Source organism: Ornithodoros turicata, chromosome 3 (genome assembly GCF_037126465.1).
Source record: "Ornithodoros turicata isolate Travis chromosome 3, ASM3712646v1, whole genome shotgun sequence".
Taxonomy (NCBI): Eukaryota; Metazoa; Arthropoda; class Arachnida; order Ixodida; family Argasidae; genus Ornithodoros; species Ornithodoros turicata.
In genome coordinates this window covers 87,696,158-87,709,044 of record NC_088203.1, presented here as the reverse complement: position 1 = coordinate 87,709,044, position 12,887 = coordinate 87,696,158, and the positions used below count along the sequence as shown (strand labels likewise).

General features: G+C 45.9%; 2 protein-coding genes across 5 annotated transcripts in view; both read right to left on the bottom strand.

Annotated features, from left to right (window-relative positions):
- Positions 1–12,887, bottom strand: part of LOC135388771 (uncharacterized) — a 250,406-nt gene that overhangs the window by 103,388 nt on the left and 134,131 nt on the right. The gene's annotated exons all lie outside the window — the stretch shown is intronic.
- Positions 4,417–9,726, bottom strand: LOC135387438 (uncharacterized). The gene is made up of 3 exons (XM_064616640.1): positions 9,587–9,726; positions 6,638–6,870; positions 4,417–4,920 (listed from the first exon to the last, which is right to left on the bottom strand). The coding sequence occupies exons 1-3, from the start codon at positions 9,648–9,650 to the stop codon at positions 4,576–4,578; spliced, it is 642 nt and encodes a 213-aa protein (XP_064472710.1). The 5' UTR covers positions 9,651–9,726; the 3' UTR covers positions 4,417–4,575.

Sequence of the window (12,887 nt, the reverse complement as noted above, 5' to 3'; positions counted from 1 at the left end):
TGGTAAAGTGTGTGGGACGTTTCATCGCGCACCGTCTATGTAGGTGCATGCGCCCACCAACCTCCATCCATATACTGCGTGGGCAGCGCATTGATGGGTTTGCGTGACGCCGATTTTCTCGACGGAAGTACGGGTGCGTGGGTTTCCGATGCAATATTCATCTCCCTCGGTACGGAAATAGTTGTGGAGTCGCGACATAATCCGAATCGGTGAATCCAAAAAACGGGCGCTTTCTACAGCAGACGACAAGAAGAAAATATCAATTGGAGAAACGCAAACCCATTCACCATCGAAAGTGTTGTCATCGGAAATTGCGATACCGGGCCCCCATTACGGCTACGCCAACGCCACCTAGGTGGAGAATGTCGCTTAAAGCCTTCTCTCACTCCGGGGAGGGGGAAGGGGAGGGGGGTCGAAGTATAGCTTGCCGTTGTTGGCCGCACACGAGTGGGCATCGTCACGACTATAGCTAAAAATATATATCTAAATATATATATATATATATATATATATATATATATATAAAAGAGAGTCAGCCAACCGTAGCATACGATTTCGAACACAGGCTTTCTGTGGCTAACAGTGGATACCCATATGGCTAATGACGGCTAAATCTCCGTCGCTACCGCCGTCGAAGGAGGGTCGCGATTGGGGGACTGGACCCAACCGCCGCAAAATTAGAGAAGACGATATGTAGAACGGAATGTGACGTTGACCGTGACGTTGACCTTTTTTCGACCAATTGGTAGAAACTTCAGTAACTACGAAGTGCCTTTACTGCACTCCCCTGAGAATGGCGCTGCACACGTAGTTCACATATAGTATAGAGGTAAGCGGGTGTGCCCAGAGAGGCCTTACTAACGCCACGTAGACTATACAATGCCCCTTAGCTAATCGACGTGATGTAGTCCTTAGTCGAAATTCTCAAGGATGCTGCTGCACAAGCAGCACCGAAGTACAACAACAACATAAAAATTAATTATAATGAATGGGGAAATTCGCCACATGAGGTGCGGCCCACTACCCCAAGGCACAATGGGCAGGATGAAATGTGTATTGATGATGAGGTGACGAACGATGCTAAATAGGAGTCGGTAAATAGGGGCGAAGCACAAATGGCCAAAGACATACCGCATACTGGCGTGTGTAACAGTTTCATACCCGTAAGAAACGCTTTCTTGTCATCTATCCATCCTCGAGATTGTCTGCCCTTCTGCTAAAGTATGCTATGATTCCCAACACACAAAGCGATGTTGCTTTTAAATAAAAGATGAGGCGTGCTTTACAAATAGGGCTCAAATACTTCTCTTAAAAGGCCTCTCGTGTACATCCTTTTGTTTCTATTTCTTTCCTGGATTGCGTTGGGGGGCCTTTTACGATGGCCGGCCAATCGCTTCCTCAAGGCGATTGGCTGAACTGCCCCGTAGGGCTGTAACTGCGCGATTGGATTCCTCCGGCCTGTTTCCACTTCAGGGAATGATGATGGGAGACGGTTTAGAGCCCCCATTTTGTCCAATGCAGTAGAGTTCCAATTGCTAAGTGTCAGACAGCCGGAAACTTGGAAGAATGGGGAAAGGCATTCTGAAGTGTCGTGTCACTTTCTCAAAGAAAATCGTTGTAGTATCACAGCAATTTTTCCTTTCTTTTTCCTTTCTTTCTCTTTTCGAAATGTTTCTGATGGGGTTCACCAGATTAATGTCGGCAGTCTGTAGTCTGTGGGTACCAGTAGTTTGATATATACCACTGTGGGCGGCCGAGAAAACGGTGAAATTCCTCTGACCCGAGGAGTTACGACTGAAGAACTGCTGCGACGTACATTATGTTCCTGCGCCAGCTGCACATGACAAGTTATAGTAAGGCAACGTTGTCAACACTGAAAGGCTCGTCTTGAATCGTGGACAGCATGACCTACCGCTATCCAAGGTGTGTGTGTTTTTTTAAATGTTACTTTATTCGTGTGTTCTTTCTTTTTTCTTTGTTTGATTCGGTGCAGAATAAAAAGTGAGAATAGTATAGATGGCATCTTTGCAGATGAGTTATTGGGTTATTTTTGCAGATGGGATATTCTGTCGAAGAGACCACGTTACTACTAGACGCTTAGTTACGTTTCACGTACAATTAATCAGCCAATTAACTTTTAGAGGATTTCGGTGAAAATGTGGGACAGTGGAATTAAAGCCAGTCATTATTTCACACCACTCATTTTTATAAAAATCTTGAAGCGATACAGAGAGAGAGAGAGAGAAATACATGATGACGATGATATGGGGATGACTTCCGCTCATTGAGCAGAATGCTACCCCATTGGTATTGGGGGAAAATGAGAGTATGGTGATGAGGATGATGCTGACGACGCTGACAGGGTTTTAGAGAGAGTCGATCAGGCCGGTAGTTTGCAGGAACGATACAGGTTTCAGATATACGTCACCAAATATCGCTACCGAAACGACTGACGGGAACAGTACTAATAAAATAATATTTTAGTGTTTCGTTACCAAGTTTTAGTATTTTTTGCCGGTTTCATTAACACCTACTTCAAGTGCAGTCGGGTTGACAAACAATATCAGTATATGAAAGACAGCATAGTTCGCGAAACGTTAGCGACTGTAGGTGGCGGGATTCGAACCCACACCTCTCCGATTGCCAGTCATATGCGCTGCCAATTATCCTACGTCGACGTCGCGCTCCCGTGAGCACACCGAGGCCTTGTTCATGAAGACACGGACACGGCATTCACACTGGCACATTCTCTGTTACGCTTTCCTTCCATGCACGCCCTTATTTACACACAGAATGAAAAACCGAAGTAGGCGGCACTGGCTGAACGAACAATTGATACATTAGGGAGTTCCAGAAGAGCGGTTGTTGTAAACGCAAAACGTAAACGCTATATCGGACGCAACGGGTCTGTGCTTATAGAATAGCGTTTCCGTGGCAAAAAGCTATTGGCTTGCGTCACTCGCTTGCAGCGACGTTATGGCTAGAAGTGAAGACTTCACAAAAGAATGGAAAATAAAAAAAAAACACAAGAATTACTAAGCGTACTTGTTGTTCCTAATAAAAATATATGCTATCGCGAGACAACTCGCTGTTTTCTTATGCATTATTTGAGAACATTTAGAAGAGGACAGAGTGCTCCTGCCATGTTGAAAATGCTCACGCAGGTTCTCGTCAGCCGCGAGAGCAACGCAGAGCTGCAAAGCTAGCTTTGCGTTGTCCCGCAGTTTCCGATAAATAGCGGGCTCGCGCAAAACGCAAAAGCTGAGTTTACGTTCTGGGCATGCACAATGATGATAACGCTATTTCTCGCGCACGCAAAGCTCATTACCCGTTAGCGGTATTCTGAAACTCCCTATTAACACCTCTGGTCAACTGGATTTCTACCTTTCAGATCATTGCTTAGGGCACTGATCAAGCTTACGTGTCGTGTTTTTCTTAATCGTACGTTCAGCCTCTGCAATTTGCGTTCAGCCAACTGCGGCCACCAAAAAGAGGTTAGCCACGGAACTTAGATCATGGTATCTCTTCTAAGAAACCTCGAACCAGAGGACGTCAGCAACACAGTGCTCTTTCCTGGAATACTCCTCGTCTATACAAAACAATAAAGAGTGACACTCTTGCGATGAAGCATGTATCCCATATAGGAGTCGCGACTACACAAAAAGATACGAAAAGTGTAATGAGCCGACATTCCAGTTCACCCACACTCATAAAGCAGATGACCAGCTCCCGTGGAATAGTGGTTAAGATGCTCGCATTCCACGACGAGACTGGGAGGTGACGCGGGTTCGAATCTTGTCACCGGCTGTGCTGTCTGAGGTTTTCCCTGGGTTTTCCGAAGACTTTCCAGACGAATGTCTGCACAGTTCCTCCTGAAGTCGGCCCAGGACGCATACTAACCCCCCTGTCCCCCACTCCTTCCTGCTGTCCTCTCTCCATCTGTCATCCATACACCGCTTATAGCCACAGTTGCTTCGCGGCGCTAACATGGAATTAAAAGAAAAATAAAGCAGATGGTGGTGGTAACGAAAGAGCTCAGACTTCTAAGGGAACTGTACCGACGTACCTCTGACAGCGTCTAAGGGAAACCCCCCAGACGGCAAGACCGGCACCATCCACCCCCGATTGGCTAAAGCGGGAGGCGTACGCCTTTCTGCCGCACTTATGCAGTTAGATTAATTGTCACAAAAGGACGTACGCCCCGCAGTTCCTTTAGAAGTCGGCCCAGGACGCACATTCCCCCAGAGCGTTAGTCGTGACGTTGCCCGCCTCTGTGAGACGACAACGGCGAAGTACTTCAGAAGCACCAGCGCAAGGACCTGTTTTAAGAGTGCACCATTACTCCCGTGCCAACTCCAAGATGGTTCCAGTATCGAACGAGAAACGTACAACGCAAAGCAAGGCAGTAAGCGCAGATACGGAAGTAGATGAACATTTATTAATTTCGGCATTGCGAAAACGAAACAGCAAAAACCTCTTATCAGCCGAAGCAAAAACCTCTTATCAGGCGAAGCAAAAACCTCTTATCAGCCCGACATCACTGCAGTCCTTCTTCCTTCTTTTTCTTTATTTTTTCTAGTCTAGATATATTTTTGCATTATTCAAGATATTAGTTGCCTCAGGCTGAAGAATTTCACGAAGTGGAAAGGTGATGCGAAGGTGAGTCAGCATTCCACTGATTATCTTGTTGGTGTGGATGGACGAAAATGGCGGATGGTCCGTGTAGTGGTGCTGGATGTACATGTCGTATATCTTGCTGTGTTGAACGTGGACCACACCGGTATGTTTGGCGATAGTCATGTTGAACTCGATGATGTAAGACACTGGACTCGTCCAGAACTTAATGTCCTCAAACTTCCAGTTGTCATCGAACACACGCAGTACGGTCGTGTATATATTGTCGTATCTCCTTATTGACACCTGGGATAGTGCAAATAAGTGTTTGTATATGCATATATATATATATATACAGGGTGTCCCTGCTAAATCCGAACAGACTTTTTTAAATACATATATCACTTTTTCCGGGATGAAGTCAGTTGCTATATAGCATATGCTGAAGGGCACTCCTTAAGCGGCACCAGCAAACTCTAAAGGCAATGTCCTAATTAACTTTCAAAAATTAACTTTTTCATTATAAAAGCGACTAAGTTATCCCAATGAGAACATCTGGTCCCTTCGGTCACCTGATACCGTAGCCGTTTTCAGAACAAAAATCCGTTCGAAAGACCGTCTACAAAAAATAAAAATAAATAAAACTTGAATGAACACTTTTTTTCTTTATTTTGTTCATTGCGCATCTTGGGAGACGCGTGTTTCCTTCACCCCCAATGTGAGAACATGAAAGAGCGCACTATCATCCCTTGCGTCCTGGATAAAGATTAAAAGAAAACAGAAAATGCAACTCAAGATAAGGGCAGTTCCGATAGCGTCACCCGATACATTTGATTTTGCTTTGTTTCCGCAAGTTGACGCTGATCTTCGACGCATGAGGCGGCACTGTGCTCCTTCACCCTCTCAAATTGGGAGTGAAGGGAAGACGCGTCTCCGGAGATGCACAGTGAACAAAATAAAGAAAAAATTGTGTTCCTTCACGAATTTTTTGCGGACGTCGAACGGATTTTTGTGCTGAAAACGCCTACGGTATCAGGTGACAGAAGGGACGAGATGTTCTCATTGGGACAACTCCGTAGCTTTTATAATATAGCTAATTATTGAAAGTTAATTAGGACATTGCCTTAGGAGTTTGCTGGTGCCCTCTTAAGGAGTGCCCTTCAGTATATGCTATATTGCAACTGACTTCATCTCGAAAAAAGTGATATATATGTGTTTTTTTAATATGTTCGCATTTAGCAACGAAGCAACGTGACAAACGGCGATTTTTTTTTGCAAAGTATGTATTTTCTCTAGCGATCATAAGGGGGCGCGGCACTTTAATATCTGTGGTTCATTCGACCATGCACGCAACGTACTACATTCTAAAGTACACACGAAAGAAGAATTGTTCTTTTACATATCTTGGTTGGCGAATGCGATCACCTGAACAAGCTTCCATGCCGAGCTCTGACGTCACTGAAGCGAGCGTTTAGCCATTCCAATTGGTCACGTGACCCGCACATGAGAAGAGATAATGTCGTCACCTTCGCCTGTGTACTGCTGCTGCCACAGACGACGACAATAACAGTGCGCCAGAGCAGTCCGTTCTACCGGCATCGCTCTAGCGTGAGGCCACGAACCCAATGCCCAATGGGAACCCAATGCATAAAGCCCAATGGGACCGCGCGGACATCACCGCCGGGTCATCGCTGGGACATCACCGCCGGTCAGGAGCAGGACTCGTATGAAGGAAGGCCATGTCTTCTACGATTGGTTGGTGTGTGATCGCATCCCGAGATCGTCTGTGATCGCCATTGCATTATAACAACCACCAAATATTGATTCACACACAGATGACGATGAAAATCGCGTTACAATTATTAAACCGTCCCTTCAATTGTTTTGCTTTACTTCTTTTTTTTTCTTTTTTTTACAAACGGTGCTTGCTAACACAGTAAGGTTATTTTGATGCATTCATGCTATGGCGCTTTCTCTGCAGACCCAACTGGATATGGAGGAAAGGATGTGAGTTAATTATTACCCTCGCTTCGTGCAGCTCGCGTTGTGGGAGATCTACAACAATTGTCTCGTAGTAGGGCTTAGTATTTGACGTCGTCTCAAATGTTCCCTTCGTTGTGGCCGCCTGGAATACGGGATAACCTTCGCCGATGTAAACTTCACCAACGGTGCATGGAATTTCTCTGCTTGTAGGCATGTTCATCTTCAAGATGTGCATCACCGTGTCCTCCACCCTCTTGCCCAGCGCCGATGTTGCTGTTAGCGTGAGGGAAACACGTTAGGCATCCTCACCCATCATTTCACAAATTCACAATCCTCGAAATCTGCGGAACAGCTGTGGGTCATGTTCACGCGCCTTGCTCATGTGGCAAGACTATGTCTACTAAGATGAACATGGATTCCACACGAGCATTCTAGTGCAAAAAAAAAGAAGAAAGAAAGAAGGAAACCGGAAAGAAGGGGGGGGGGGGGTGACGAGGCGTAAGCTCCCCGCGTCTTGTATGTTCAGCATTCACACGACACACTGCGTATGTAGCAGAGGACACCATCGCCCCTGTCGCCTGCAGCGGAGTATCTTGTGACTGAGCCGCAGGATATTCCCCATGCTTAGAAGATCACATAAAGACATGGCAGTAACAACGCCACCTACACACAGAAGGCCCGCTCAATGCCTCCTCTCCCTCTTTCATTACATGCTCACATAAAGTCAGAATTCGTCTGCTACCGCGATTCGCCGTTCTGCGAATAAACCTTTACCCCAGAAACGTCATCATGACGTTGTTAGACAGACTGAAACCGAAGCAAATCGAAAAAATAAATCGGGCTGGGTTCCACGAATGGACACTTGTTCGCTGCCTCCTATTGAAAAAAAAAAATATATGACCGAAGGTCGCGTCCTTCTCAGGGACCATTGTGATCCCCGCAAGACCGTGGCTTTCGGGCGCTACCTTGTTCGCTTTTAGCTGGGCGCGTATTGTTCAACTCTACCAATTTGGCGGCGCCGTCGAACACTATGATGTCATTTCTTTACAAACAGGGAGAGGACTATTCGGGAACTTACACAAGATTGCAATAATCTTCGCAAGTTTGAACCTGCATGCAAACAGCGCAACTTGCTTTCCAGAAAATTAGGCTCGCGCAAAATATTTTATGATTTATTTTCGTTTTCCCATTTAGTTCGCGGGTACGTTCACTATACTCGCAGAAGACAGTAGCTGCCCATGCGGCTGACGGTGGCTCGTCTCCATGGCAACGACCACTGAAAGCACGTTCGTGATTGGCTACGGCCATTGAAAGTACGATCCTGACTACCTGAGGGAGACCAGAACAGATACGATCCTGATTGGCGGAGGACAGAGGACGCGAGCAACATGTCGCCACACCGCCAGACAGATCGCTAGGGAACAAAGGAGCAGGAATCCACACAGATTGGCTGAAAGGGGAATGTCAGTATCGGCTCGCCGTCACTGGCCACACAGAAATGGGCATCGTCATGACTGTAGTCAAAAAGAAAGAAAAAAAAAAGAAGACGGATGGAGGAAAAAAGTTGGAGACGTGCAGGGGGTGCGTGAGTCCGTCGGGGAGTACAAAGCGCTAGAAGGATCGCTGGGCAAGACCCGCCTCCTGCAGAACAAGATTTCTTGCTTGAGTGGGGTGTTCGGCATAAGAACCACCGGTGTACAGCACGTCCGCTACCATGCAAGAGCTGGAGTGAGGGATGTGGGCTTCGCGCGCAGAATGGTATGCTTGGCATTCTCGCAGGATGCGTTCGATTGTTTCGTGTTGTTGATAGTGGCAGTGTTTGGCCTATGGAGCATGGTCTATATGTTTCGAGAGACGTTTTTTCATGCGAAGAATGGGGCGATGATGGTGCTTGGTGTCCCGTATCCCAGGGTAGCGCGCAGTTCAACAAGCTGCTGAACGGCCATTTTCCCGTAGGTGTTGTCCGAAGTTGGTAAACAGGGGCTGCAACTCAATTGCGCCGAGGAAGCTAGCTGATCCGCCCTTTCGCTGCCGCCGATACCGACGTGGGATGGAATCCATTGGAAGGCGATATCTCCTCCGGTTTGTTCATGCTGAGCGCGCAATCTTCTGATGCTTTGCGCTAAGATGGGGTTCATCACGTCCGATAGGGCGCTGATTGGGTGAGTTTTATTTGTTACGTCACGTCACCGAGTAAGCACCCAACCCTTCATCCTCTATCCGTCCATCTTTTTTTTTTTTTTCATTAGTCGTGACGACGCCCACTTCTGAGTGGCCAACAACGGCGAGCCGATCCTGTCATTACCCCCATCCCCCACCCGACCCGACGAGTAAGCAGGCTTTCTGTGATGTTGGCAGTGAGTGCTACCGCACACGTGACAGCAGGAAACTATGACGTCATACCCGGATTGTTCTGGGGAATGCTGCTCGTGCGAACATATAGCTACCACTTCAATTCTTGTTGGGCTGTTCTAGCTTTACAGTGACGTAAGTACGAGCTACGTCACAGGGTGTGCGATCGAGATAAGAAGGCGACTGGGAATGTGTCATGATATGATAAAATGCAGCTAGCATGTTTCCTCTGCCTTGGGTTACATGGCACAACATAAATCGAAAGCTACTGACAGTGATGGTGCAGTAAGAAATCCTGGCTGCAAAGTTGTATTACACATAACTGTCTAGAAAATTAACTGAAACATTTTGTACGGTCACTCTGCGCATCATGTGACGGCGTTTGTTTGTTTGGTTTTTCTTGACTGTGGGTCCAAACTCTAGCTTTAAATACATGAACTGCGTGTTCTGGTTTCTATATGTGCTTTTTTTAAGGCGTAAACAAATGATTTATTTTGTTAGGCAATTACAATAACGCTCTACCGCGAACTAACGCCGACAGGATATGCGATTTCTACAGTCTCCAGCCATTCTAAGATCATAGGCGTGATCTCCGGAAAATAAGACTTGACGGTGTAATGAATAGGAATATACTCACACGCAACCATCTTTATAGAAAAAGCTGCAAACGCGAGAAAAATGAAACACAAATTCCCTCCCATCCTCAGGCCGGGGTCAGCAAGGTTTCTTTCCCATGTGCGTCGAGGCTCCGAACTATAATCATCATTCAATCGTAACAGCTGCGAAAACGGCTCCGAAATGAAACAAAGCCCTCAAGAAAGGGCGGGTGGAAGAAGGAACGGGTAGGAAGACAAAGGGGGAACAAAAAACAGAAACAGAAGACCCTAAATAAAGTACGTTCGATTGTGTAGTGCTTCGCGCAGCCGGCGGCGTTCATGGCAGCCAGCAGCAGCCTTTTGCTTGAACCTACCTCATTCTAAACAGTACTTTTCAACGGAATAAAGCCGTACGTGGCACATAGTGCCACGCGGCCGATGGAAAAATTCTATAAACTTTCTATCAGGATTAGTGCTTTGTTTCCGGATTTCTCACGGCGGACGTGTATTCCTGCAGGCATTCCTACAAGGAGCTTCCTTTCTCGTATAGAAAATCCTTTCAGTGAACGTTGAAAAGTGCATCTTATAAGAAGTTTCGAGGACAGTATATGCGAGAAAACAAGCCGTTCTCACAACCTCCCTTAAGAATCTGATCAACCCTCTAAGATCTTTCACAACTTCCTAAGAGAACTTCACAATTTCTCTCAAGGCCTGCAACCCCCAGAAAACCTTTCTCGTAAAATTTCTCGCAGCATCCCCTTGTGAGTCATGCGAAGGACTGGCGCCGTGCCTTGACGAAACATGATGTAGTAGACCGTGGCGGCCGTGGTTTGACCGTTTGACGTCTCCATTCAAACACATGTAGTCGACGGTGCAGCAGTCTGGTGTGAACACGCAATGTACGTCCACGTAAAGTACATCGAAGACAGCATGTAAGCGGTACTTTCTGCAAGATTTATCACTGAGTCCGAGAAAACGACGTAGAAAGGCCTCACCAAGAACAAAACAGGCGTTTTGGTGTACTCAGGACGGCAGCATGGCTGGGTTCTGTAGCAGATGTACGGAGCAGATGTATTGCATTTGTGTAATGGACCACAAGCGCCTTGGAGATTTTCACAGCTTTGTCTGTTTTTGTGCAAAAACCGAGCGTGACCTGAATCTCGCTGGAACCTGCCCATCCCTCGTGTTTTGAAGTGCGATGAATATTTCCGAACGGCCAGTTACTCGCATTGCTTCGACTGGCCGTAATGTGCTAGTGGGTTTTACCGCAACTGTCCATGCATCGCGCGCACTGTGGTCAGTTTCATGTACTGTTCGCGTGAGGTGCTCGGTCTAACATCCAAACTTTTAAAATGATTAACGTATATAAAATTAGCGCACTCTAATATCGGGAGTACTGTGCTGAAACTTCTAAAATGGTGCATTTAGATTAGAATAATGTTATCTTTACTCAATTGCACCACGGTTACTTTTTTACTTGATCTTCCCGCTAGTGAAAATTATATCTACCCTAGTGAACCATCAAATTTTCGTATTTGTTCACTCGCTGTAGTATCCTACTCACCTCTTCACTTTTTGGTAGGGGTGAGAGCTGAGGAAAGTACGACAAACACTTACACATTACATAATGACATTTTCTTGTCGCGCCATGTATGTGCTGCGCATGGTTATTTTATCGATGTATGCTGTGTTTATGTAGTACTTGCTTGATTGTATATTTGTATCGTATCGGGTTTCTGTTTTCTTTTTTTTTTTACAACGTTCTTGCTGGGAAGGTTAAACTATTTGATACTCTAGACAATCTCTCGCGTGTGTTTGTACGGCGACTCAAACAATATGCACAACTACTCTGGAGCATCTTTATTTCTAGACGGAAAGCGTTTACGGTCTTACGTTTGGTACAGAGGGTGCAGAATACGGAAGCTGCAGAAGCAGCTTGCGATAGGTCCGTAAAGGAGCATAGAAATTAAATCAGAGTTCCGTTCTTTCCCTTGGAATGCCACATGGACCGCAAAAATTCTCTCTTCAGAGCGATATGCCTTATCATCGCTAAAACAGCCAATCCCGCACAGTATAGTCACCATTACCTGCAGGTATAAATGAATACTCCGGCTGAATCGAGCTTGTGGATCACAGGCGCCGATCTAGGTTACGTTTTTCCTCGCATGGTGCCTGTATTCGAAAATCTGTGTTCCTTCATCCAGCTTCTACACATACATGCTTTGCCTGAATATATTTTCCATACTCGAGGGCATGTAGCATAGTAATGTCACAAGCGACCTGCTTCTTGCTTTCTCTTTCTTTTTTACGTGCATACGTTAATGAGAAGCCCTCAGATGCCCCAAAGGCCAAAATGCTGAGTTCTTTTGTTCTGCACATGTGAAGTTTTTCAAACGATTTAAATAAAGACCACCTCCCGTGGCATAGTGGGTAGGATGATTGCTTTCCACGCAGAGACCGGGAGGTGACACGGGTTCGTATCCTGTCACCGGAAGCGCTGTCTGAGGTTTTCCCAGGGTTTTCCGATGACTTTCCAGACGAGTATCGGCACAGTTTACCCTGAAGTCGGCCCAGGACGCATACTTACCCCTCAGTTCCCCACCACTTCATGCTGTCCTCTCTCTCCATCCGTCCACGTCGCTCACAGCCACAGTTGCTTCGCGACGCAAACATAGAATTTTTCAAAATTAAACAAAGAGTGAACAGATGACATAGATTGTCGCTTGGGGTAATCGTCTTTTCTTTGCTGTCTCCTGCAAATCTTATGAGAACATTCGGACTGCGTTCTATGAGAAACAAGCTATGAGAAATCTTATGAGAACATTTATATGAAGTCCTGCTTAGAAACAAGCTATAAGAGTGTCTATGAGAAGCTTTGTGATACCTCGAAGAGGAGCGCCTGTGAGAAATTCTAGGAGAAAACGTGGGAGAATCTGTTCGATAATCCCATAGAATTTCTCTTACGATCCTGTGAGATGTTTCGTGTGAGATTTCCAGTAGGATTTATCAACAGGGGCGGTCACTCTTTACTAAAACCAATATGGGCACTTTCTTTTCCTGGTTTGACAATAGAGCACCTCTCTCATGGTTTACGAACAACGGATTACAGCTGTTCAAGCTTGTACAAGATACTAAAAGAAAGTGTTTAAGTTAACTTACCCAGTACTCGGCCACAGATTAACTGGTTAGAGCAACAATATATTCAACCTCATCAAATTACAAGGACGACGAACAGGGACATGGGACGACGCACTACTTACAACTGTGAGTTTTATTGCACCTTGAAGTAAATGAACGAAGTTCAATGCAATAAAACTGCGCAACAGTGCAATAAAACTGTGC